This window comes from Amia ocellicauda, chromosome 23, assembly GCF_036373705.1.
Source record: "Amia ocellicauda isolate fAmiCal2 chromosome 23, fAmiCal2.hap1, whole genome shotgun sequence".
NCBI classification, from domain to species: domain Eukaryota; kingdom Metazoa; phylum Chordata; class Actinopteri; order Amiiformes; family Amiidae; genus Amia; species Amia ocellicauda.
This window is the reverse complement of record NC_089872.1, coordinates 14914155-14940758: the sequence shown is the minus strand read 5'-3', so window position 1 is coordinate 14940758 and position 26604 is coordinate 14914155. Positions and strand designations below refer to the sequence as shown.

Sequence of the window (26604 nt, the reverse complement as noted above, 5' to 3'; positions counted from 1 at the left end):
CTGTGTCACCTGTCGGGTCTCTCTGAAGACATCACGTTCACGCACGTAGCTTCCAGACGGTCACTTCACCCCCAGTGGGAAAGGACACGGAGAAATTTCCCCCCTGACTCTAGACACCTGCATCTGTTCCCTCACTACACCTTTCTTAGAACTCTTTGTAGTGAATTTCAGCTGAATTTGCACTGTTCATGGCAGGCTATATCTCTATTGAACATTTAACACCCAATGCTTGTAATTGTCCTTTTTTAGGTGACTTTTTTTTCTTTTAATCTATACATCTTTCTGTAGAGAGAGACAGTTGAGAGAAGCAACATTCTTCACTTTCCCACCAGTTACAGCCTCTAGCCTTTCTATAATTGCAGTCCTATAGAGGCAAATCAAGTCTGATGGCTGATATTCCCTCAAGTGTAGCTTATGTCTACGTATAGTTCTCAGGATTTATTGTTCCATTTCCCCCCCCCCATTCTGCTCTATGCATTTTATGATGGAAGTATTTCAGACTGACACTCGACTGCAAACATTTTTTTATCTTATTTAAAGATTTTTGGACAAATTTATATTTTACAGTTAGTGTTCTGTTTTTTTTTTCTCATAGGGGTGTTACCTTTCTTTTTATGTCTTCATACAAATTGCATCATGACTCTTAGGTTTGATGAGCGTTTTGTCCCTCTCTCTGTCTGTTAAGATGGAGGGGAAGCTAACCTAGCTTCTTAAAACCATACAGCCAGTTAGGTTCAATAATTCCTCTCCAGGGAAGTTTTTCTGATTTGTTCTGAGTAACGTCTGCTTTCCGACGCGGTCTTCCTGGTATAAATGGAAGCCATTAACCAGATGGTTCTTTAGAGTGACGTCTTCATTTTGCCACTTCCCTTCTGTGCTTTGCACTAATTTCCCAACTGAAAGTCTGCAAGCTTTAGAAGTTTTCATTCTATTGTTTGAGGTGACATTTTTGCTGCCTTTAGACTGGGCTTGATTTTGTTTTTTTTTTGTTCATTGATGCACAAATGCTCATTTATTTTTATTTTTCCCCTCCTAATTTAGGTTTATCATCAACTAGCCACTAGATGGAGCCAGAGGTTTGGGTGTTCTAAAACTGGATTATTGTTCACGGGTATGTTGTGGCACAAGGGTTTTGAGGAGTCTAATTTTGGGTGAGAAATACTCTGAACCCCACCTCACAAAGCCAGTATTGATGATCATAGCACGATTATTTGGAATTGAATATCAATGTAGAATAAGGACGGTGTCAGTTTCCATAGAATGAATGTACCATATACGCCCCATTTTTGTTTTGTCTGTGAACAAGAAATAAATCTTGCTTTGTAGTTATTGTGCTGGAACCTGGTGTCAAGGGTATTGTAGCTGATTTTAGCTTTACACATTTGGGCTGCAGGAGAGCCGGACAGCTCCCCAAGTGGGTCTATAAGACATGGAAAAGTAGAGCTGTTTCCATTACTGTTGGAAATAGGAAGTCCCACTGGTGCCGCCTCTAGGGTCAATAGAACTGGAGCTGCAGGGGGGACACAGTGCATTAACATCTCATCCTCACCGACAGCCACAAGCTCGCTCTGCACATGTGAACAGAATGACAAATGAGTATTGCATGCAGCCCCACATTCATTATCTCATGTTTATTTCAGAAATAATAAGCATGTTCTGTTGTATCCAGACCAGTTTGCTATGCGTGCCTTAATATACGAGCACACACACGGGTTTATGTATATATTGTTATCATTGTCTTTTCTGCTTTGTCCAATGCATTGCCAGCTTCACTGACATCGTATGAGAATGATCAATGGTTTTGTGGAAGTCGGCTTGTTAATGAAGACATCTTGACGTTCGCTTTGGAAATGTTTATGCCTAAAGACATTTCATTTAAATAGTGTCTAATTGTCAAAAACAAACTGAGTTGTTTCACTGACAGTTTTTTTTGTATTTTATGTTGCATAGAAAACAAAACATTATATTCCAGCTGTAGGGAAATGGCAATTGAGAGAAGAGTGCTTTATTCTGCAAGCCATAAAGGCCAGTTTGCCTAGCTTTGTAGTGCATTATTTTGTGGTTTGTGGGGAAAAATAATCCAAATGTGGTCTGAGAGGAACACTTTGACATGGGTCTTCAGTCCACATTAAAGCATATGTTGCAGCTACCAATTAAGATGCACATATATTGTCATATACTATATTCTTTATGCAGCCTGTATAATTGCCAATGGGGATTTGTTTGATATCTGCTCGGTATCCAGTATAAAATGGAATTTGCCCATTTCTAATTCAAATGTATTTGAAAGTTATAAACAAGCTTGGGAATCTTCCCACTGAAAAACCCATTCTCAAAGCAGCGTTCCTTTTAATTTATTTTCCCCAAAGGCAACGCACTGAGAAGGAACACAGATTTCATATTGTGAGTGTGTTTATATTGTGTGGTGTGTGTGTGATTAATATGCAAATAATGTTACAGACAACATTTTCTTTCCTTTTACATTACCTTGAATAAATTATTTTGAACTCTGTGCTGGAGCCATATGTGAACATTTGTACCATATGTTCAAAAGGAGCGCTGAACTGCAAAGAACAGCTTCCAGAAAATATTTGCTATAGATGACATGAACATTAACAGAATTATCTGATTTGTATTACACATTTCTCACATGAAATACAAATGTGTCCATGCTAATTAAACATCTTAATGTCAAAAGTCTGTCACCCCATGTTGTTATATCTCCATTTGGGATTTCCATCTAGGATTGGAATACAATTTTTCCCATGATAAATATTTTATTTTTTGTAAGTTAAATATGGTTTCAGCCTGTACCGTCTATGAAACAGCTCCTTATGCATACTCCCATGCTCGTCTGATTGTGGGAAGGACATTTTTGATACGGCTGTTGTTCAAGTTCAAGTCAACTCTTGGGTATATCTGAAAATCCATCTTTACTGGTATTCAGTTAGGAACCTCAATATGTCAATCAAAACCTACAAATGAGACTGATCTAAAGAATAATTAAATTTCCGCCACGTCGTCTGCCGGATAATTATCAGACCTCCACTGATAATGAGGTTCAATTATATCTATTCTACAATGGATGTGTTAAGATGGAAATTTCACAGCTTCTCTATCAGCTGGCTTCACAGACCTCGATTAGGACTGATCAGGTACTCTGAGGAAAGTTCAACGGTGAGAACTTGCATAAATGCTGGACTGCAGCACCCCACAAGGATTTTTCACAGCTCTCACATTATACTAACAAGTTGCAGTTGCTCTGCTAATACATGCACAAGATCTGCATAGACCAGATGCTAAATATCTTTAGTTCTGATTAATCTGCATAGCTCAGGGTTATTATTTATAATTCATTCATTCAGGGAGTTAAAACCAAAAGAAATTACCTCTGTCAAACTTAGTTTATTTGGGGATTCTTCACTATTGCGGTTCAGGTTTTTGTTTATTTTATATTTTGTCGAAAAAGATGGGAAATTGGAAAGTTAATCTAAAGAAAAAAAATATTTTCCCAGACAAATCCCATTGATCAAAGACAGTCTTTCAAAGGGCCTCATATGGAATTTACACCCTGCCTCCTGCAATTGTAGTTTATAGTGTTCAGGTTAGATGTGTCATAAATGGCAGCTTTGGTAGTATTTGAGAGGGGTCAACAGAAAGGTGTGGGCTGACATTGAACAATAAGAACTATAAAAAGCTTACAGCAAATCAAATTACTCTTAAAAGCATGTTATGGAAAAACGGAGTGCATGGTGGCCTAAGGAGGGCAAATGATGGCCGATCATTTGAACAGACTGAACTAAGTCCTGGACTAGTCTTCAGCACCTCCATTGTTCTCCATGTAAAATACTGGCACTTTGTATAACTGCCGTAACACCTAAACCACATGCATGCTCTTGCTGTGTATTTTTAGCTCTTTGTGAACGCTAAGTACATGCTTTATAAAATTATAGCCTTTTTCTTGTTTCATTCGGCGAGAAATGAGGCAGAGGGCAATAAGAGAAGACGCTCTGGCTTCCCGCTGCTTCGTAATAGAGAATAAACTTCTTATCTTGGCAGCACTAATGTCCCACAGGCTAGATATTGCAGGCTACCACAAGGCAGAACAATGCACGCATGGAATTTCAACAACTAAATGACACTGCGATAACAGTGACTAAAGAACTAGGAACACTTTACTGTCTGGGGGCGATTGGGGGGGAATCTGAGGGTGATCATGGTAGATTTTCAATTCCTTAAAGGCCAGTCTGGCTGTTTAACATTTATTCTTTGTATATATTTCTAAGCCACAGAAAATATTTAACAATATGGTTAGGTAGTGCAGACGAATGTTTATACAAATATGACAAAAGGGTTAAACTGACTAGCCTAGATTTTAGGTTGAAGGATGTGCGATGTATGTGTGCTATGAATGAGAAGTCTAATATACTACAGTGTTTTCTGAAATATACTATCCCGACTGCTTTAATCTGCAGTACAAAGTGTGGGACTTCTAAACCCCTTTAGACAAAGCTGTTTGTTTCTTGCATTTTTAAAAAATTCTGTTCCCTGATTTCTAGCCGAGAAGAGCTGTGTTTTGACTTCGATGGGAATCTGCTGAAGGTGGCATGTTCTTTGTTTGAAATGCTTTGCTTTCTTTGGGGAAAAAAAAAAGGGGGGGCTCAATTTCATGCTTCAGCAATCATTTCTTTTTATTTGAAATCCCTTCTGTCTCTTAGACTGACATCGAAGCAGAATAGATCTGATTCTAAGTCTCCTTGCTTCTCGTGTCAAAGAGAAATTCTCTATGGAATTTGTTAATCTTTGTGGTTCTGGTGGTTTATTCTCCGCCAAAGCTCCCCACTTCAGCTCACGGTCTTGTCGTGCAGCGCAAGTGGTGGCGTTTATGCATGTAAAGAAACCGTGGCTTGCTTCAGATCCGTTCCTTATGGTGCAGATTAATGAGGCAGGGTGGTGATTGATGCACTGTTGTCTGATTGATGACACTGTTCATTTTCATGTTTTTAACCTTGTAGCAGCACTAGCACCCCTCTAAATCCTTAAATGGTATAAAATTGGATTTCTCTCTAAATGTTATTATAGTATATGATGGTAATATGAATTTCCCAATGGAAAAAAACAATATTACTCTACCAGTATGTTTTGTTCATCTCAAGTTGGACTCGCCGACCCGCTTAGACATTTGCCTTTGTGCCAGCGAGGTGGTTCAAGGTTAGGTGTGTCATCGTCACTTAGTAACAAGACCACGCTTGTTTCTCGGGGTAATGATTTGCTGGCAAATGGTGAACGCTGTATTCATGGCAGGTAAGGTAGCGCAAATTAACTGCCATTGTGTGCAAGAATCCTCATCCTCTGCTCAATTAAATAAGTAAACAATCACTCGCTTCTGTGGAAAAGCCAGACAATGAAGCACAGTCAACCCTGCAGGTTGTATAAAGAAGAATTAGGCTCCACATTTAATTTTGAATTGTATGATTTGTTCATGTTTCATTAGGAATGCTAAGCAAGGTCCCAGAGCTAGGACTAATCGAGAGTGTGTGTTAAATGGTAACATAATCCCAGATAAAAATGAATACCTTGATTGCTATGGTCTATATAGAGTTGGCACGCCTGAAGAGGATTGATTTGACAGAAATGCCATCCTATCATTTAAGAGCTGGATGGAATGGGCCAGATTGGATGCACAAAAAGGGGAAATAACTGAAAACTTAATCAGATTTAAAATACTCCATCATAACCTTATCTCGGTTTGTATTCTTCATTTGCAAGGTCATATCTTAAAATTGGCACTGTCTGCATCTCCGAGTGCTTCGGCTGTGGTTGGATTAAAGAACAGCACTTTCTGAACCCCAAATCTGTCTCGTTCTCAGATCCTTTCAGTCTTGGCAGAAATCCCCTTCGGAATAAATTGGAAATGGTGTGAAAGGTTGTCCAGAGAAGAAAACGGGATATAAAATGAAGGGATTGATCTGAAACTTTGTGATGAAAGAAAGTGCTAGTTTTACTCGATATCCGGCCTTGTTGTGAGAGTACTATGGGAAAGTATGGGGTTCATCTCTAGTTCACTGATGGTATTCTTTATCAGTGTCAAGACGCTTCAAAGCCATTTAAAAGTAAATAAATAGACGTTAACTGTCTATCCACAACCTTATAACTTAATTGTGGAAGGTACGATGGTCCTGAATCAAGTCTTGGCTACACCTTTGTGCACAATTGGATTTCAAATGTTAAAATTAACTTGCAAAATAATAAGAACATGTTTCCTAACTTTAATGTGACATTAATCAGGCTTTCCTCTTTGATGATTGGCTGACTTGTGAGAGAAGTGCCTGCGAGTCTCGTCCTGATTGGAATTCATCTTTTGTTCTATTGTTGTTTATCTCATCAGCCGGCTGCACTGCAGTCAATTAGATCGGCTTAAACCCCTTAGACTGAGAGTGATCCGCTTTTAATGGAAACAAGGCTGCAAAACAAGGGGAGAAAAACGGAAAAAGCTCAAATGCGATCCTACAATTGAAATTTAAATCGCAGCCTTTGTGCTTCTGATATATTAACCTTATGATATTATCTGAATTGGTTTAATTGTAGATTTGAGACATTTAGTCTCTGTGTGTCTTTTGTGATTGAAGAGATGGATTTTTAATATACCAGTGAAAGAGACATTCTGTGCTCACATACAAGCCATTTCAGACACATTACTGCATCTGCAAAAGGTAGACTTGGTTTTGTAGTAGGTGAATGCATTTAGTACGAGTGTTCAATTTCTCAAACCGCTTTGAAGTACGGTGTAATTTGATTTCAACAACCAGCAGTGTTGTATTTGTTACCCAAGCTCCGGTAATCTGCTGAAGCTCTTAATTCACAAGGCAGATGAATACATTAGGGCCTGTTCAGCAGGATGCTACCATGATGTTTTAGACCCAGTTATATGAATATCTTAAGAGGGCCATCCGTAAAGAAGTATTGTGGAGTCTTTCAGAATAAAACCGTATTAACCCTTATCTCCGTTTTGGCAGGGCTGTGTCCCTCACCCCAATTTTTGTATACATTCATCAAATTGAAGTCGACTTCACAAAATGCACGTATTTAAATAAAATTAGTCAATACTTAAATTCTCCCAGAACTTGTGACATTGAGACCTTTCAGTCAAAGGGATGGTTTCCCGTATCAGACACTTGGGATGCATTTTTGATTTGCAGCATAGTTGTGCAAATCTATTTATAATGACAGATTTTAAATTGTGTGCAATTGTGCATTCTTGCTTGCTTCCTTCCTGATCCAGAGGTAAATGTAAACTGCTTTAATTTCCGAATAGTTGCAAACTCTTTATTGATAACTTGCTTGGTGAAGCCAAATAAACAATTACAAGGCTTTCACTAATGCTCATTATATTTAGTCAGTCTTCTCCAATCCGATGGGTCTGACCTTGGTAACGCAGCAGTGTCCGCACACAACAAACCTCTTTTTACACAAATATTGGAAGTTACTAGGTTCAACTGTGGAGTCTCTTGGTCGGTACTGAATTAATACCATCTTCAGAAGGACAATGTGATGAGCTGTCAACTCCTATCAAGCTTTCTGCTAGAGCTTTCTTTCATTGTGAACAGTGATTTAAAGGGAAAAACACAATGCGTGTTACTTCTCAGGAGAAGCTACCCCACACACCAAGTGCTTTCAATCAGAATGTCCTCAGAGGCCTTCCTGGCATTGAGGTTAATTGGAACCATTCAATTTGTTACCCAATCATTGAGGGACATTTGTTTTTAAAACCATATCTTCCATAATTTAAGAACTGATTGCAGAGTCTGCAGAAAACCTAAAATAAAGAATATTTGGTAACCCAACTATTTGCCTTGCAGTATTTATTTGCAAGGAGGCATTTTTTGTCTCTGAATTAAATCTGAAAGAGAATTTAAAATAAAAAAACAAGTCTGACACTTGTCCTCAACAGAATTGTGAATATTCTCCTACCTGCAGACTCTATCAGTGTCAGCACTGACAGACTTAAAGTGGAAGTCAACTACTTTGAATGGAAACCATTCATATTCTAATACTCTTGAACATGTTTTTTGTTTCTGGTTTATTTATTTTAACTCTGAAACAGTTAGCATTGAATCCAGAGCAGTGTTTTGGCATCGGTCTTTTCAGAGCCTGTGACTATAGGAGCACAGCTAATTGTCTGTGAATCTTTAATGCTGCTTCCGTTTGGCTCTACTGTAAAACCGCTGTATGCCTGACTGACAGCAATTCATTTCCTACCCTGAGTATGATGGAATTCAAGTCTATGCAAAGAAAACAACACAACTGACATATGGTTGCAGTAGCTGCTTATAGGAAGCTTCTAGCTATACGTCTCCTACGAAGCTAGTGTCAGATAACTGTTTATACAACAGATATACACTTTTGTGTGCATTTGAGTCCATTAGTTTTCCAATTCATAAACTAATATCTATCTATTCTATTATATTAACAGAGCTGATGCACACTTTTTTTTTTTTTTTTTAGGTGTACTGATGATTGTGTACTGCAGGGCCTCAGAAATGTTTGATTTGTGTGAATTGCAATATGTAATTTCCAATTATTTAGTTCTACAACAGGTTTTTCTAAACTATACCGCAATTAAAGGAAAATGTGGCATATTGTGCATATGGGGTGCCCATATTTTGTGAGCCTGGTTCCATAAACATGGGAGCCCTAAAACAGTTCAGAAACCCATGTATCTGAAATGAATAATATTTGGAGTGATCCTGCAATGTAACCAATGCTACTTAATTACCATTGCTTAAGATAACTGCTTTTTGATAAATTTTCAGTAGGTCAAAGGAACTTTTCTGTTCTATCAAATACGATATTTATGTGCTAGTGCATTTCATCTTAAATGTGGATCTTTCACACATTTTCTTTCCCACTCCACCTTGTTAGCATGGAATAAAGCTCATTGGTTGTGAGAAGCGATGCTCACAAATAGAAACGTTACAATTCACACAAGTAGGTTACAGCAATTAACACTTTTTACAGTGTTAATTTGAATATGCAGCTCTCAGTTAAAACCCAATGTATTATAACTTCTGCGGTCTGTTTTCTAGTTTACCATATTTCAACTACTGATCTGAAACCAACTTTAGGAGGGGGACATTGGGGGGGAAAAATAGGTTTACATGTTTGAGGGGTTTGTTAGGTATATTGTTTTATACATAAGTTCCTCTTTTGGCAACCTTACAGCGAATGTGTGGAGATAATGTATTTTATGTTTGGCAAGTACAATATACAGGCTACCCTACCCATGAGAATATTTAAATATGAAGCCCTTTATATAAATACTTAAAATGCCAAAGAGAAGATATCATTTCTTTACTGTCCACAGGCTCCAAAAATATTATGCAAATGTTCCCCCTGTAGGTCAAAAACATTTGATTTAAATGAATATTCTTTCCATTTCAAACCATTCTGCTATTATACTTCCACAAATCTTACTGATTTACAGTCTTGCATCTTTTAGATGAAAATGCATAAAACTGCAATTGATTTTCTTTTCTAAATTGTCAAAACTTCCTATAACTTTGTGCATATAATATCTTTCTATTTCAGAGGATATTTACTCTTTCTCCCTCTCATATATAATATATATATTATTAGATTAAGATGTATTCTATATTAATAGTGAGTGAGCAATTGAAGAAACTGGGGGGGGAAAAGCACCCAAGAACTTATTTAATGTAAGAATTAAATTAAATGCAGCACCTATTCAAGATGCAAGGAAAGCTTGTTTGCCTGTCAAGACAGACCCAGGTGTTTTCAACAACCTATTATAAAGCTACCCCCCAAGAATAAAAACCACTGGTTGTTGTCTGAATGAAACTAAAGTGCTGCCAGAATAAGAAATGCATTTCTATGAATTTGAGATAAAATAAACAAATGAGATTGTTTCATATGGTTAATCCTTAAAATAGGCAATTCCAATACTGCTGCGGGCTTTAAGGTGCAGTGTTTTAATGCGTTGGTACAGTTTTCCAGTGATATGTTTATTTTCTCCATTTCTGCACCTCCTCTATACATTGCAGAAGAAGCATCTTACACTTTGTAATGCGCTAAAGATCCCGTTTAGTTTTATACAATGGTATTCTTGTTCCTACAATCAAACCCACCGTTATTCCTTATCCATGTTCTTTTGTTCAGATTGAGGCCTTTGTCTTATACATTACACAGACCTTTGTTTTTCATGTGTGTTCCCATGGCAACTAACCACACATTTCATCTGAGAGGTGGGTCATAATTGTATTACATTATTTCAAAGCATGTGAAATGGCAATGCCTTGAATTTACTAAACTCAAATTGGGTTAGAACTCTATAAAGATATTGCTCTTCGTCTTGCTATATTATCATGCAGTTCTGTAGCTAATTCCCCTATATTCACTGAACCAGTCTATGGAATCATAAATTGAAGGATGCAAGCTTTGTTTCCAATTTCCAAAAAACTGTATATGATAATTGGACAATGTTTTAATTTAAATAACTAAAATAGTAGCATCTGTTTTTGTTTACAATAGGAAGAGAACTGGAAAAATGAAATGTGCACTTGTAAGTTTGATTGCAATGTCGCCATGGCAATGCTCATTTAATGTTGTTTATTGTGCCAAGGTGTCTCTCCACTTCAGAGGAAAAGCGTTGCTATATTTTTCACTTAGATTTCTTTGCTTTTGTTTCTCATTTAATTGGTGATGGTGAAAGTTAACTTTCCCCTGCTGTTTCAATTGAAAGCACCTCTTAAATTCAGACATCTTCTGTATCTGAGAAAAGTAGATTTCTATAATCCACAGAATGTCCCCACTGATGCAAGAGATCAACTGTGAATTTAAATCCCCTCTGCCACCCCCAGTTTCAAGTGCAATCGCAACGGGTATGGTGCTTTGCATATTTGAACTAATCTTAACAATAACGGGTTATTTTCTTTACTTCCTGTATAGGACATGCCAAATAGATAATGAAACTCTTCAATGAGTAATACAACAACACATTGAGCCAGATCACCATAAGCTTAGGTCTTTGGGTCTCTTACAAACAATGGAAATTCACTTTGTTTCTTGGCTGTGTTTTCCATTATTATCAGTAGTAATTCAGACAAGTCCTGTGAAAAGGGAGAAAAAGGCAAAACTAGTCAGACCTTATCAATGTTTCAGCACTTGGGGGGGGGGTGTATCCCAAAAGTGACCATCCTGATTTTATAGATTCACAAGAAGGTTCTTGTCTTGACTCCTGGAGAGTCCTGGGAAACATTGCTGGCAGAAGCAGTGAAGCAGACTTTAATCTTTACAGTACATTACACTCTCACCAACATCAATTAGGAAACATTAATGTACACTGCTAGGTTTATTTATTTATTTATTTTATTGTAACTGACTGAATGATGACTTAATTTTTCTGGGATGATGTATTAGTTTCATTAGAAGACCAGGAGAACATCACAAATTAAGCAGGTTGTGTTTTTCTTGTGCATCTATGCCAGAAACCTGTGGAGCAATTTCTTGGTGGCTGACCACTAGTAGCAAAGCCGATTTTCTCTTGAACTAAACTACTGTTCTATTCTGTCGCACCTTCACACATGAACTTCTGGGCTACTCCTGTAACGCATTTACCTATCTACAAAAAAAAGGAATGTTTTTAGTGTTTTTCCAAAAATAAATCCTACCTTCGCAGAAACTCCTTGAATCGTGCCCAAACACTGCCCTTTGGTGGGGGGGGGAAAAGGATTTGAAGCGCTCGGCGTGCTGAAAAGGCAGGTAACTGCATGAGAAGAGGCACGTAGGAGATATTGGAAGTCCTGCTGTTTCACTTCCATTTATTAATGTCTTCACTTTTACCAGCCATCCCCTCTCTCGCTCCCTGTAGTGCTCAATGATACCACAGCGGCAGGTCGAACTGAAACCCACCCGCATTACTGCACCTCCTTAAAGATGATTTTGCCCTTGGTTGAATTTAGTTTTTGTGTGATTTGAGAAGTGTTCGGATATTATGTCCTATTTTCTCAAATTGCATGTTATAGGATTTCACCAACAGAATAACAATTTATGTATTTTTTTTTTAACTGTTTATTCGTTCACTTAATATGATTTGCATGGTAATGTGAAACAGAAAACACTAAACACATAATGGGTAACATTCTGCTAGTGCAGTAAATGAAAAATGAATAAATAAACAAATCACAGAAGCTACAGTACACGTGATTACATGTAAAGGTTGTGTAGACACCATTTATAAAGACATACAGTATAGAGACATTAAACCCTAATTTCTAAGTACATATTATGAATAGCTCTTTCTTCAGCTGTTCTTGTACATGTCCAGTCTTCATGTTGTAAAGAATTGCAGCACCCTGTATTTATTAATATACTGTGATGACACCGTCAGTGTCGTCAGATTATAAATATTTCTGTTTCTTCTAAATTCTTCTTTGAACACCGGTTTCCATAGAGAAATGCCCTTTTCCTGTACACACAGTGGGGGAAATAGGCAGGGAAATTTTTTTATATTTTCATTGTCACACATTACATAAAATAATTGAATGGCTAAATGTCCAAAATACAATAAAATACTTTGAAGTAGGCCTACATTTACAGCTTTATCAAAAGATCTTTATCAAAGATCTGCTCAGCATTTTTGTGTAGACACACAAAAATCCTGAAATATGTTACATCCCCAGTTTCTTTCAAGGATTAAAAAGGAGAAAAAAATGAAATCTATGAAAAGCGCTTTCTCCTCCAGTGCATGTTTTCTATAGCTGAATGGTCAGAGGAAGAATAAGGTTATTGTTAATTTTGACAAATGCACTCTTGTTGCAGCAGGGTGACATTGACAAAGTGATATGGGCGATCTTTCAAGAAGAGTTTAGGGACACAAAGAGACTCCTACACCGCTGTTCCAGCTGGCCTGGTGTCTGTATAGCAGGAAGTGAATTTTGGTTCAGATCTCTGGGACAGCCTTGCAGAAGTCTGATCCGGATGAAAAAAATACAAATTTAAAAGACTCAAGGAGCTACAGTAGTCAGACAAGGTGACTTGCCAAATCACTCGCACCATAGTTAAAATAGAAAGGTCAGAAAAAGGGTGTAGCAATTGTTAATCTTGAAACTGCATTTTTGAACTTTCACTCCGATCTTCAATGCATAAAAAGTAATCTGCAAGTCTTAGTTATAATGTTGACAGTTTAAATCTGTTGATTACTTTTTAGGTTTCATTTGAGCCTATTCTATAAGCAAGAACTCCCATCCATCTCCAAAATCTTTTCCAACTATTTAAAAGTTTACAGTTCGTATTACTTACCAAATGTATAACATAGTTGGTTATTTTGCATTTTGCATTTTCCTAAGCATTACACAATGACCAGACGATTGTCCGATAAATAGCCAGCATTTTTTTTTAGAGCTGGTTTCAAAGTGGAAATGCTGGATGCCAAAGCAAGTTTGATTTAAAACAGTTTCACCTCCCAAGGACTGCATTATTTTTGGTTAGTGGCATATATATATCATTGTCTCTTGAGTGGCATGTGAACCCCAGTAGTGCCCCTGCTGCTTCATCAGAAAGCTTACATCTGCAGGTGAAGCCCTGCTGTCCGTGTATAGTAATACAGCGTAACCTTCAAAGAAGTTCATGATTAATGATGTACAAGCCATTTTTGCTCTGCACCTGCTATAACTAATATAAGGAATCAATACCGACAGTGGGACAGATGTTCAGATCCTACGGGTGATTTATGAATGACCTTAGAAGGTGCTGGTTTTACAGGAGTCCGAGTACAAGGTGACATTTTGCCAGCTGCTCGTGGTCCTGGCCTTTGGTTTCAAATCACTGTACTGGACCAGTGTTCGTTTTGTGTGGCACACTGGCAACTGGCTCTTGTATGGGTTGCCTGCCAAAATGTGATGAATTTGCAGCTAACTTAAAAGAGGGCTGTACTTTTTACCTTCCCTCTATGCAGGGTTGATGTGCATAAACCCCAGTAGCGATGCTTACATCTCCTTTTCTCACAGAACCAGGAGACTAGAGTCGAGAGTGATTGTACCGAGGCCCACTTTTCGTTGGAATAGCTTTGGTTTGTCTTGTCGTGTCACAAAGCGGTGTTTTCCTGTTGCTTTACAATATAGGATTAGCTTTTACGAGTGCAGGAACAGAAAAGAAGCATGCTGCCGTTAATCTTTTCCTGTACAACAGTGGAAGGCAGGGTTTATCTGCTCATTTTTTCTGCAGATGTATATTTTTCATGTGGCATAGAGGCAGTGTAAAGAAAGTATTGTGCGTGTAGATAAAATCTAGCGGTTATGCTTCTTGCCTGCATTTTTTATTTTTTTTATCATGCAAGTGGAAATAGATTGTAGTATCTTGAAAGATCTCATCATGTGTTTGGGATGTGATGTCTAGCTTGGCGTGTCAGGCCGCTGAGTGATGGAGTGCATTGATGATGGCTGTTGACTGCCGGTGAGAGCTGTCACAGGGTCCTGGGTTCTGGACTGCCGAGACAGAAAGGGAAATTGCGTGCGGGGGCGGGGGGGGTGATGTGACACATAGGCGTGATGGCAAATTAAGGCTGTTTGTTTTTATTAGCGGCTGCTCTGGTGCCTTTTGCGAGCATGTCCCGATTTTTGTGCCACCCGTTTTTCGTAGGCAAGGGACAGGGTACGGTGGCTACAATTTGCTGCCATGCTGCCTGCCAGGCGTGGAATTCAATTTCAAACGGCCACAACAGAACCTGTCAGGTGACATGAGCTTTTTCCCCATCACAATGCCGGTGGAAAAAGTTGCTTTCATTCTCCTGTCCATGGCTAGGTAGAGATCTAAAATGGCACTGAATGTTTAGCCGCTCATCATTCTGAAAGGAGTGTGCTTTAATTAGTTTACCATTTCTGATAGCCATTCACAATCACTTAACTGCTATCCCTGGCTCTGGGGACTGCTGTGCAATCTTGGCAGCACAGCTGGGTATAGTAAGTCTTGGTGCATGGGTGTGTGTCGAGATCCAGATGTACTACTTGATTTCAGCCACCAAGTTCTAGAGCACCAAGGGTATTTAAGCTGCATTTTCTATCCCTTGCCTTTTTTGTAGGCATTTGTTATCTTTATATTTCAATTTGCTTACAATTCTCGGTGGCATATGAGAGTTTTGGCATTGAATCGGAGCACCGACTCGATCTGGCTATCGAGGACTAACAAAAACATTTAACAACAAGTTACAACCTCTATAGTGTGCGATATGTTAGGCTTTGTGTGTGTAAGTATATGAATACCTGTTTTTTTCATCTGCTTTCCTGCTATTATTAATCTCTTTCAATACACTGCTGCCAAACCGTTTGAAATTGCCTCATTGTGTGATTTGTTAACTGGCTCAGCCCAAAAGCAGGTTTCTCAAAGATGTTCCCAAAACAACCCTGTCCAATTAAGCATCCAAATTAAAAGGGGGGGTGAGGGGAACGAGTGCAGTTGCTTCTCTTTGCATGTTCGCACTTTAAAGGTTCAGATTCTTGTTAACATGCATATACATCTTGTTCATGATGGAATACAAAGTGGAGGTAGCAATTAATTTGAGGTCTAATCATGTCCTGTGTGTGAATTATGTATAATGTAAAAAAAAAAAAAAAAAAACAGATTTGTTATGCTAATAGCTTTTTCTTTTTTTTGTTATAAATGGTTTTCTTCTGTCAAGGCAATGATGTAGATAAATGTGTGTTTAGAAAATGATTTTGGTTCATTTGCTATGAATGGTTGAGAGGATAAATTACAAAGCCATTTCCTTCCTCCAACAAGGGGGAGCTTTCTAAAAGCCTCCAGATGTTTTTAAGTTGAACAAGGGTGACTTCTGAAGCACAGCAATTCATTTTATTTATTTTTCCCCACTCCGAAGCCAAAGATTCATTTGCAAGGTCTACATTTAATTCTGGTGATGGAAAGCATCTTCAGAATTAAATCTGTCCCAAAATGGCTGACGGTTGGAGATAAAATAGCCGGCCAAGGAGCTGCAAAAATCCATTTTCTCGCAACATGGATGATTTATAGCGCGTCACTTTCTTCGTCCCAAGATGTCAGTTTCCAAACGTGTAACTGTCAGTCCTGTTTCCAAATCCCCTTTGCTTTCACCGAGCATATTGACTAAATGTTAAGCTTTTTCTACAGGGTGCCTTGCATGTCCTGACAGACTTGATGGAAAGTTACAAATACAGAAAAACTTGTGGCGCTTGTGGGGAAATTCATTGACCACAGTAAAAGAGTGCTAGCATAATAAACCACATTCTGCGGCCCCTGTTCACATTTGTATTTCCCTACAGAGTGTTACGGAAACGCAAAAGAGGCACAAAAGTTCCTCTGTTCAGCCATGCACCTCAAGAATAATAACTGTTGATATTTTACATAATTAGAGTTATGATCTTCCTCTACCCAGCCAAGAATTTCATACCTGTTGATGTTACATGTTGGTGATTTGAAACTATTCAGTGCATGAAACCTTGTTCTGTTTGGATAAAGGAATATTAACATGTCGTTTTCATTATGTAGGTCCAAGATGGGCTTCCTGGAATCTGGGCGTTTTTATCTGTATCCGGTGTGCTGGAATACATCGGAATCTAGGCGTCCACATATCCCGGGTCAAGTCGGTCAATCTGGACCAGTGGACGCCAGAACAGATCCAGGTAGGGCGCTCTTATCCGAGACTGAACGTCGTGTTTCTTTAGCACGTTTGCTGCAGTGAGTGTTAATGGGTTCACCTCTGTTGGCTCGGCTGATGAGGCAGTATGTCAATAGACAGTGGTAATGATTTTTATACCTTATTCAAAATCCGTAAAGGGCCTTATCTTTCAGTGCTTGGTTGGAGTTTGTTTTTTTGCTACCCTGTTTCCCCACATACTTTGGACTGTGCCATCAGAACTAAATTACCTTGACTTCATGCCTGTACATCTCGAAAGGTAACGGTGAAACAATATATTGTCCCTGAGAGTCATATCTTTGTGATTTTTAAAGATACAGATGGAAACTACTCATTTGAGTAGTCATGATTGGACCATATAATGTAGTACATTTTTGTTGATTTTTATTTCTAATTTATTATTCATATTTTGGCTTTAAACCTTTCTTGTATATTCCAGTTACACTGTTTCACAAATGCATTTGTCTAATAATTCATTTTCATTTCCTGGATTGAACAGTCAGAAAGAGGGACTTGCATCTCTTTTCTTAATGTAAATTGATGTTTTTATGGGTAATTAATTCTTGATGGGTAACTTATAAGCCTTTTCTCCCCCCCCCTAGCTATTTTTCTTACCAGTTCTTCCACTGGGAATCCAATTGCTTTTGTAAATTTCAGATCTTCATCCAATATTCGTCCAAATACCTTATTCATGTGCATGTAAATTTACTGCACATATAAGAATGTCAGTCAGGAGCAGAAGCTGATCAAGATTTAAGGGATGGTATTAAAAACCTTGGCCAATTGTCCCTAATTGCACATGCCATCAAAACATTCCCCTTTGTTGTAGTACTGTGTTTGTCTCAGGAATACCACCCTGCAAGTCTCAAAGCACGGCGTTTGAAGTTCTTTTGGCAGAATGGTTTTGTAAATGTATACAGTAGCGGCGAAAATGAGCTTTAACTGCTTTCATTGTATCCAAGTAATGACTCATGCACTGTAAAATCAGATTTCCGCATAAATCTCTTCCAATTACCTAGCTTTTATTCTTGATTTCGATTTATTCCCAGAGTTTTATTTGTGCACTTAACGTGTTGTGCAAAACAGGAAGGTTTTCTTGTATCCATTTGTAAAGTCTTCTCTGAATAAACTGTTATTTGGGAACATTGCTGCTGTTGTAACAGAAAGGGGGTATTGTGTAAAATTGATAGTCTGTCCAAAAATACCCTTTCTGAGATTCTGAATAGCTGTTCTCAAGCTAGATTTCGCAAAAATCAGACCGTACAGTGTTGTTGACCTGTTATTGATGCTTTTTCATCTTTTCTGTAGAGTGTGCAGGATATGGGCAACACCAGGGCCAGAAAACTGTACGAAGCCAATCTTCCAGACAACTTCAGAAGACCTCAAACAGACCAGTATCCTTTCTCTGAGTTTGCCATTTTTCATTTTTGAATAGGGAATAGTGAACTGATTTTGTTTCTTTTTCTTTTCTGACTAAGAACAATATACATAACATATCAGTCACAGCACAATGGGTTTCATAGTTAAAGCAAAACATGTTTATAAAATGGAGACATTTCCTACCTTGGATCAGTATTTCTTTGTGCAAAACAGTTAAAAAATTAAATGTGCCAAGAAAATAATATGGAGGCTGTATCATCTAGCAGCTAACAACCTTTTTTTAGTGGGTTCTTTATATAATGTGAAGACAAAAAGCACTTCTGTGTAGAAGACAGTCTGTGCATTTGCAGCCTTTAAATCTGTGTAATTATACCGCACAATCTGCTCAAATATTCTCCATTTCTCTTCACCCTGCCTGGTTTCTGATGGCTTGTATATATCAAAAGGCGTTCATTTAAATTGGGTTGCCTGTTCTTCTTCCATAGAGGGGAAAAAACAAACACATTTAAATATTCCAAAGGCTCTGCTCCTAAATGGCTTTAAAATGTTATGACATCTAATATGAATATTAAAGTTCAAGTTTAAATTTCATTCTAGAACAGTCCCATATTATCAAAGCATGACATTTTCTTCTATATAGGTTAGTATCCCAATTGTGAACTTTACTTCATCAGCCTGCAGTACATTTAAGGCAGATGCTCACTTTTTTAATCCTTGAAGGTTGGTGATCCAAACTGAAGGATATTTTGTCCTGTGATCAGCTTGCTCAAGAAAATGCCTGTCCCACAGAATAATGCTTTCCCATTAAGAGAACAGTCATATTTTGAAATGAGCTCAGAATACAGCCAATGAATGTTTCTCTGGATAAGTGTTTGATACCAGAGATGGGGATTTTGCCTTTTCTTTGGGTGAAGTGAATACCTGAGATTTAAGTTCTGGTCTAAGGCCAGGAAGTTTAGTCCAGTAGGGCAGTAAATTTGGAGAACACCCTTTGACACAGACCGAGTTCTTTCACTTAAGGAGAAGTGTAATACAGGGTCTTGCAATATGGGGGTCTACTAGGACATGAATAGGTTAATGTTCCTTACCTGTATTAAGTTAATTTCTGTAAAAGAAAATGTTTGCCTTCTTTTTTCATGTTAAGAGTTCCAGATAAATGTTATCGTTTTTTTGTTTCCACCTTATTATTCTAATTGAAGCCGTGTGACAGCTTGGCTAATCACATATTCTATTTCTATGTGCATCTGCAGTCTGTAATTGAATTTCTCAAGGAAGATGCCCTTATCTCTAATATAATGTTTAGTATGGTTATGTAAATCAGTTCATTCATATGCTGACCACAGCCGTACAATATTCTTAAGCATCAAACTATATTCATCTGGATGTTTGAGGTTAACTCTTCACAAAATACTTTTGGATTTCAATTTGACTGTAATAACTACATAGTTTATCTGAAAAAAATATAGCTTTTTTTTTTAATGTATATTTTGTTATTTCCTCAAATGCCCTAGATATGGCCCAATAGCAAAATATTATGTGTAATAAGTGATTTGACTAATTTGGGGACCTAGAGGGCAAGTGTAAAATAGCAATTGGTTTCTGTGACATACTCACTGAAACGCATAAAAAGGCAAAACAAAACACTTTGTACATACTACTGTAGATGTCTGAGAACCACTTTAATTCTAACGTTAACACTTTTTTTTTTTTCCTCCCATGTCTGAATATAGTCTGTTGTTGGGCTTTTTCCATTTGTTTCTCAGCGTAAACCATAATAATTTTGCTCTGTTCTAGCTGTGGGACAAAGTTGCTAACTTTCATTTCATAATCATGACAACGGCCCTCTCTCCCCTTTTGCGTTGACTGGCTTTATATTGAATATTATGGCTGGAGGAGTTCTTTCGTTTTCTGTGCAACCTCCCCCACCCTGCAGTCATACATTTTTTATTAGTTGTACAATTGTGTTGTGATCAAAGTTTCATGAAGGTGCAAATCCAATAATGCCTTCGAACCGTGGATTTAATCAGCTTCTGTTGTGCAGGTGGCAAGGGATCAAAGCTTAGATCCAGGCCCTGCAAATTGTTTCAGGTTATGCTTTTGCATTTTTTATTGTTAGTTTGTGTGTGTGTGTGTGTATGTATGTATGTATATATATATATATATATATATATATATATATATATATATTTTATTTATATACACATACACAGCTCTGGAAAAAATTTGAGACCACTTCAAGTTCTGAAATCAATGTTAAGTGGTCTCCATTTTTTCCAGAGCTCTATATATAACAATCTCTTCACAGCGTACCTATAAAAAATCCCGCTATGATTCTGCCCCGATTTGAAAAGCTTGTCTCGGGTGTGTTTGGTTTTTGCTTTACACTTTGTCATTGCTGGTTACTGTATAGTTTTTAGACCTCAGAAATTCTGAAAATCTAAACCATCTATCTTTGTTGGTTTCTAATTTATTGTTTACTTATTTTACTTTCGGGGATTTAATGTTTATAACTGAAAGGCATTGCTTTATTGATCTCTTGAACACTGTTATGGGTTATTTCATGTGTTGCTGTAAACTGAAAGCCATAGACACACCAGTGGACTGTGAAATTACCTGAAAATGCTTAAGTGGGCTACTTAACCGCTGCCGTTGGCCTGGAAGGAAATCGCTATTTTAATGCTGCCATTCACATGTAGTTTCATTTTCTTATCTAATGGGCTATTCCATGCTCATGAAAAGGTGAGGGGTGCACATTAATTGCTATCTTGTTTATTTAATGAGCATAGTTTCTGCTTTCCTTAATTGGATCCTCTTCAGAGCCGTGGAGTTCTTCATCAGAGATAAATACGAAAAGAAAAAGTACTACGACAAAAATGGGATGAACGGAACCATTGTAAGTATGACTTCCCATTATTTATTTTTTTTTCTTTCCCCATACCTGAGAGATGTCTAGTTATGGGAGTCGGGGTTAAATTAAATCCGATGAACATTAATGAAACCCGAGAAGTAATGGAGTGGCAAATCTAGATTACAAAATTAAGCCATTTAAAATATATCAACATTTAAATGTATGCCCCTATATGTAAGAGCAATTAATATGCAATTACTGTGCCGATGAACTCCAAACCAAAAACAAATGGGGGGGGGAAGAAATGACAACCTAGAATCCTTACACATTCATGTATGTATGGTTGTTTCATTGAGTTGTCATTCTCCAGCACTGATCCCTAGCAAGACTCCTCACAGCCAATGACAGACGACTGAGAAAAGAGCATGGGGGGGGTGGGGAAAAAAACTATCCCCTTTAGTGATTTGCATTGGTGGACAAACCATTATCTTTCAGCAGTTTCACGCAGACCCTTTGATTTATATCTGTGTTTTGAATGATTTAAGTTATCAGCCAGTGAATTCTTGCTTGATTAATCTCCAAATGGTGCCGATAAATTCCCCCGCTTTTTATTGGGTGATTTGTAGACTAAACCAAGGTCTATCTTTTACCACCCAATTCCCTTCATCGAATCTCTTCAGAAGCATCAATTTGATGTACTTGCTCGGAAGTGTTTATGGCATGTCTGCCCGTTTCCCATTTGTCAGTTGCTTACCTCTCAGTGATGTGGTTAATTGTCTTCAGCCACATTACCTTCATTATTTGTGCTTGGTTGTTTGTGCCTTTTAATTGCTAAGAAAGGTATGTTTGTGTGTTTGTTTTGAGTGTGTGGATAGTATACCTGTACAGTGTTTTTTTTAAGTGAGGGAGCTGTCACCACTTACAAGAGAATTTGCTATAAAAAGCTCCACATGGATTGGAAAGATTGTTCTAAACCAAAGCAGTGCTTGGATGAACAACTGTCGGTTTTGTTTTGTTCTGTTTTGGGCTACTTCTAGGTAAGCCATTACATTGTATTTCTCCATATTTCTATTCCTCAGGAAATTTCCTTCACCTAATATGCTGAAAAATGCACACAGCAGGGTATACAATTTAAACACCAGGTTGAATTAAAACCATACAAAATGTAGGCAGTTAAATGCATTAATTACTTTCGGTAATTGATATATTCCTGATTTCAAATAACACAGAGGAAGGTTTTTGTTAATGTCTTGCAATTGTTGCTCCCTTATTTATCATATTGCCAAACTGTTCTGTTTTCATTGGACAAACCTAAGTAGGTGAAGCGTTTCCTTATGAAACACATTTTGAATTGGACTGGGTCTCACCCAGTAAGTCCGAAAACAATAGAGTAAATGGCAACTAATACAAATCCCATTTTACAAGCCTCTTGAAATGACCTTGTTGTTTTTATTATGCTAGACTACCCATTTATTGATAAATCAGTCGGGATGTTATTGTTATCTGCCAATATTAAAGATTTTGTTCTGCAGTTTAAATGATCTGATGTTAAAAATACGACCAAGTGGTTCCTGCTTTCTTACAAATACAAAATCAAAGAGCAGTTTTTTGTTTTTTTTGTTCTTCCTATTCCCCTTGAAGCAAGGTTACGCCTAACACACTACTTTGTAATTCAGTAATTTGAGAGCTGCATTCTCAACGAAATTCAAGCACTGGCTTTTATATGCAAATTAATTATTAACAACAACTCATTATCAGTTTTGGTTATCTTGGAGAAGAAAAAAGGCTGTGTTTTAAACATGTTTTAGAAGGGAGGCCGAATGTTATGGGGAAGCACTTTCCCTGTGGTGCGGCGGAGCAGACTGAAAAGGCTTAATGTCTTAATGAATCCTGATCGTTCAGATGATATCAGGTTTGTAATACGAAAAGGCATGCTGGTGCGATTTTGAAGTTTTATAAATAATAAAAGTAAACATGGTTAAAGAAACTCTGTGGGGTTTTACAATTATCTTAAAGTTAAGTCTATATATAATTTGAAAGAGGTTTGTTTTTTTTGGGGAAGCAAGAAGAATCTTCAGCTGAGAAGTGTGCAGGAAAAATTAGTTTTATCTTGGCTAATTTGGGGATTTTCAGGAATGAGACGTTTGCTCTTTAAAGCTGTCATCCGACACAAAAACGGGAAACTATCTTGCTTAGTGGAGGTTTGCTTCTGTGTGGCCATTAGTGGCGGTCACAGGGTTCAGGGATACAGATATTCCCCAGAGTTTTAGGCTTGTAGTCGTAGGAGTGTAAACAGTATCTGACAGCTTGGAAGATGAGAGGAGGGAGAACCTGAAATGACGTAATGAAAAGAAAATTGAAATAACTGCTTGTAATAACATTCGCAAAACCATGTAATGAGCTAGAGGTCAAACAAACAATTCTGAATCATGAGGGGAAAAATCTATCAACCATTAACTATAAGCAGTAAAGGTGTAAATAAATGTGTGCTTGCATGCATATTCATATCCATGCCCCACGTGTGTGTTTATGGATTTCGAGAAATGCATTTTGTACATTTTTCCAGCATGATAGAAATTATGCAAGCAGTGAAAAAGCATTTTAAAATGTACTTTTCCTATATGTGGTTTTGTGTCTTGTAAAGATCCGCTTGATGTGTCATGTGCTGGATTTCATACTAAATTCCTAATGGGAAATGTTGTGCCAGGTGTTTTCTGAAAAAAGCCTTGTAGGTCACACAGGAACCGCACTGAAAGAAATCCCTTTTTTTTTTTTTTTTTTTTCTCCCCCAAAGCTATGTATTTTATTTGATTTAACCAAATTTGCTGAAGCATTGTTTCTCACCCCCTCTACATTTTCCCCTTTTCCAAATGAAAAAGTCCTCATAATGAATTTGTTATTCACTTCTGGGCACTGAGATGATGCAATTAGAGAGCTGACACCAAGCATGAAATGAAGGTTTCTGAAAGGTTACAAATGTAATTTCATCTGTAATAACAAACTACACTTATATATGACATGCTTGTTTCAGTTGGGAATTCAGGAATAGAATTCAGAACAGATTTTAACTTTGGTTTTACTACAGTAAACATGCGACTTTCTGGCAGCACTTGTATGTACCGTTGTGTAGAGCAATATACTGTAGGAGTAAGAAGTGTTGTGCTCAAAGGCCCAAGCAATAATACTGGATTTAAAAGGTTTTCTTGTGTCTTTCTAAAGCATCCTTGTATACATATTCACACACGTTTGTCACTACATTTCACTGCAGTGTAAATATGATAATGATAATAAAGCAATGAGAGTTTGGTGGGAATGGAAACCAAAAGACTGCCACACTCCAGGGACTATTCTGCGCTAAAATACATGAAGAAAACAAACAAGAAAAATATTAAATATACTTCTCAGAGTGTGAAGAAGCCATTAATATGCAGTAAAGTAACATGAATTACAGGACTTTGAAAAGTAAAAACAAGGACAATCTTGTTAATTAAAATTATTTGGCAGACGTTTCCTATGCTAATGACAAAGATTCAAACCATTTGGAAATCCTCTTTACAAGCTTGGCTGTCAACAGAACTATGTTGTGCACTGTACCAGCCTGAGAATTGTTGCATAATTAAAGTGATACCACGGGGGAATAAAATGTATTGGTGTTTTTCCCTCTAGTTATGAAGTCAAAACATCGGAGTCAAAATCTAGAACTGTTTAGATCAATTTTACACCGAGGGCTTGGCTAAGTCAAAACTTACCTACCCACAAATGACAAAGTATAAATCTTTCTTTCGTAAAAAAAAAAGAAAAGAAAAATGTAATGTATTGTTAGAAGTCTCTTTCTAGTTTTTATAAATCAACACACTGGGTCCAAATTCGTGATTTGCGTTTCGCTGGTGGGTTAAAGTTTTGCTTTGGTCGTGATCTTGATTTGATCTCAGATTGTTATTCCAAACCTCTATAATTTTGGCTTTTCCATTTTGAAACTGCTACACCGGGGTGAGGAAAATGTATATAATTTTGTTCTCCCTCATTGCTGAATTCATAAGACCATTTTGAAATAACCACATTTTCTGCCTTTTTACATTAAATTTGAAAAGAAAAAAACTAAACATCTCTGGTATTAAAACTCAGAAAATGACACTATCAGGTATTTAAACAGTGAAAAGCCATACATCTCATATGAGGCAATATTCCCTAGATTTGTAGATTTAATGAACAACAACACTGAGGCCAATTTGAGATACCTGCTGTCACAGCATATCGACTGGCAATTTCATTGCCTCACTACAGCTTCATTTTACACTACTGGTTATTTCCCCTGGTGCACTGTTTTTGTTATTAATGGGCAAGTATGTAAGAAGTTTGAAGAGTATTACTTAGTAAGTCTCTAATGAATCCAAAGAAAATGTTCTGCTGATGCTAACCTAATAAAATAAGGATTATGAAAGAATCCATCAGCTAAATAATAGGTATCTTTGACACTCTGCAATAACCTGAGCCATAATGGTCCCATTTGTTCTAAGTTTTCTGTCTTGCTGGCAGCATTGACAGCACTGAGTATAGAGAATGTCGACTTTATTACTGAGAAGATCTAGTGGGTATTTGTGGAAAAAAGTTTGTTGCACGTTATCTGTAGAGAGAATGGCAAGGTAATGCTTTCATTAAAGTGATCAAATGCAACCACAGTAAGACATCTGGCCGAGGCCCAGTAATTCTTTCAGGGTACTGGTTTCCACAGGAGAATTGCTGTGTTGTGTTGGTGATGATTGATGCACCTCCATCAAACCATCTTCCGAGCTGTTCACACACACACAACCACACACACACGCACAAAGTAATAATCACGTCTGGAAAAAGGGTAACCTTGTAGTCCCCGAGATACAGATTGGCTGTGAAAAGGGATTAATAACTTTATGATGGCTCCCATCAGCTTGTTCAATCTGTCACTGGCTAACAATTTTCTTTCACACTGGGAAACGAAAGCATCAAAAACCAAATTAACTTTTGTACAATTCTGAGCTTGCCTTTTTTGCACCAGGAGAGCGTTTTAGAAAGAAAATGTTGGTTTGTTCTTTAGATAGATGTTCGTTCATTTCAAGTCGAATCATCTGCCACCAAGGAGAATAATGTACTTTGGCTTTCTACTACTCGTTTATCATTAGGGAACATTTGTTTTCCATAAAGCTTTCTTATTCTGAGTAACTCACTATTTTGTTTCTCCCTAAGCACTCACAGGCTGAATAATAAGATGCTGGATAGGCTTTGTTGCTGTTGCCTATTAATTCTGATTTCTATTCATCTGCTTCAGCTCTCTCTTCCTCACTCTCTCTGTTTTCCCTTTTCCACTGCGCAGAAGTCTTCTGATGCTGTTCTGCCCTCTGTATCTTCTCCCTCCTTGCCTGCAGCTGCTGAGAAAAACAAGTTGGAGGTATTTGCGCTGGCTCTACTGCACCTGTCTTGCATTGCTTTCAAAGAACCGATTTTGCTTTTTTGCCAGATCTTAATATTTTCGTATGTATTTTAATGTCTTGCATATATGGGTCATTCTCCCAAAACATGTTCCTCTAGTGTTACATGACAGTCAAAAATTGAACATGTCATTATCCATTATATTTTTAATTATGAAATGCCTTATCTCAAGACATCTGCATGAAAAAGGATAATCACCCAGCTACATTTTGTGTTAGTGGAATGTTTT

General features: G+C 37.5%; 1 protein-coding gene across 3 annotated transcripts in view; it reads left to right on the top strand.

Annotated features, from left to right (window-relative positions):
- Nucleotides 1-26604, top strand: part of smap1 (small ArfGAP 1) — a 78362-nt gene that overhangs the window by 12309 nt on the left and 39449 nt on the right. For 2 of the 3 annotated variants that reach the window (XM_066697368.1, XM_066697367.1), the window contains exons 2-4: nt 16537-16670; nt 17993-18078; nt 20882-20957. In XM_066697368.1, the coding sequence (XP_066553465.1) occupies nt 16537-16670; nt 17993-18078; nt 20882-20957 (296 nt within the window). Of the gene's footprint in view, nt 1-16536; nt 16671-17992; nt 18079-20881; nt 20958-26259; nt 26335-26604 lie in introns of all 3 variants that reach the window. The other variant, XM_066697366.1, reaches the window with a different exon arrangement.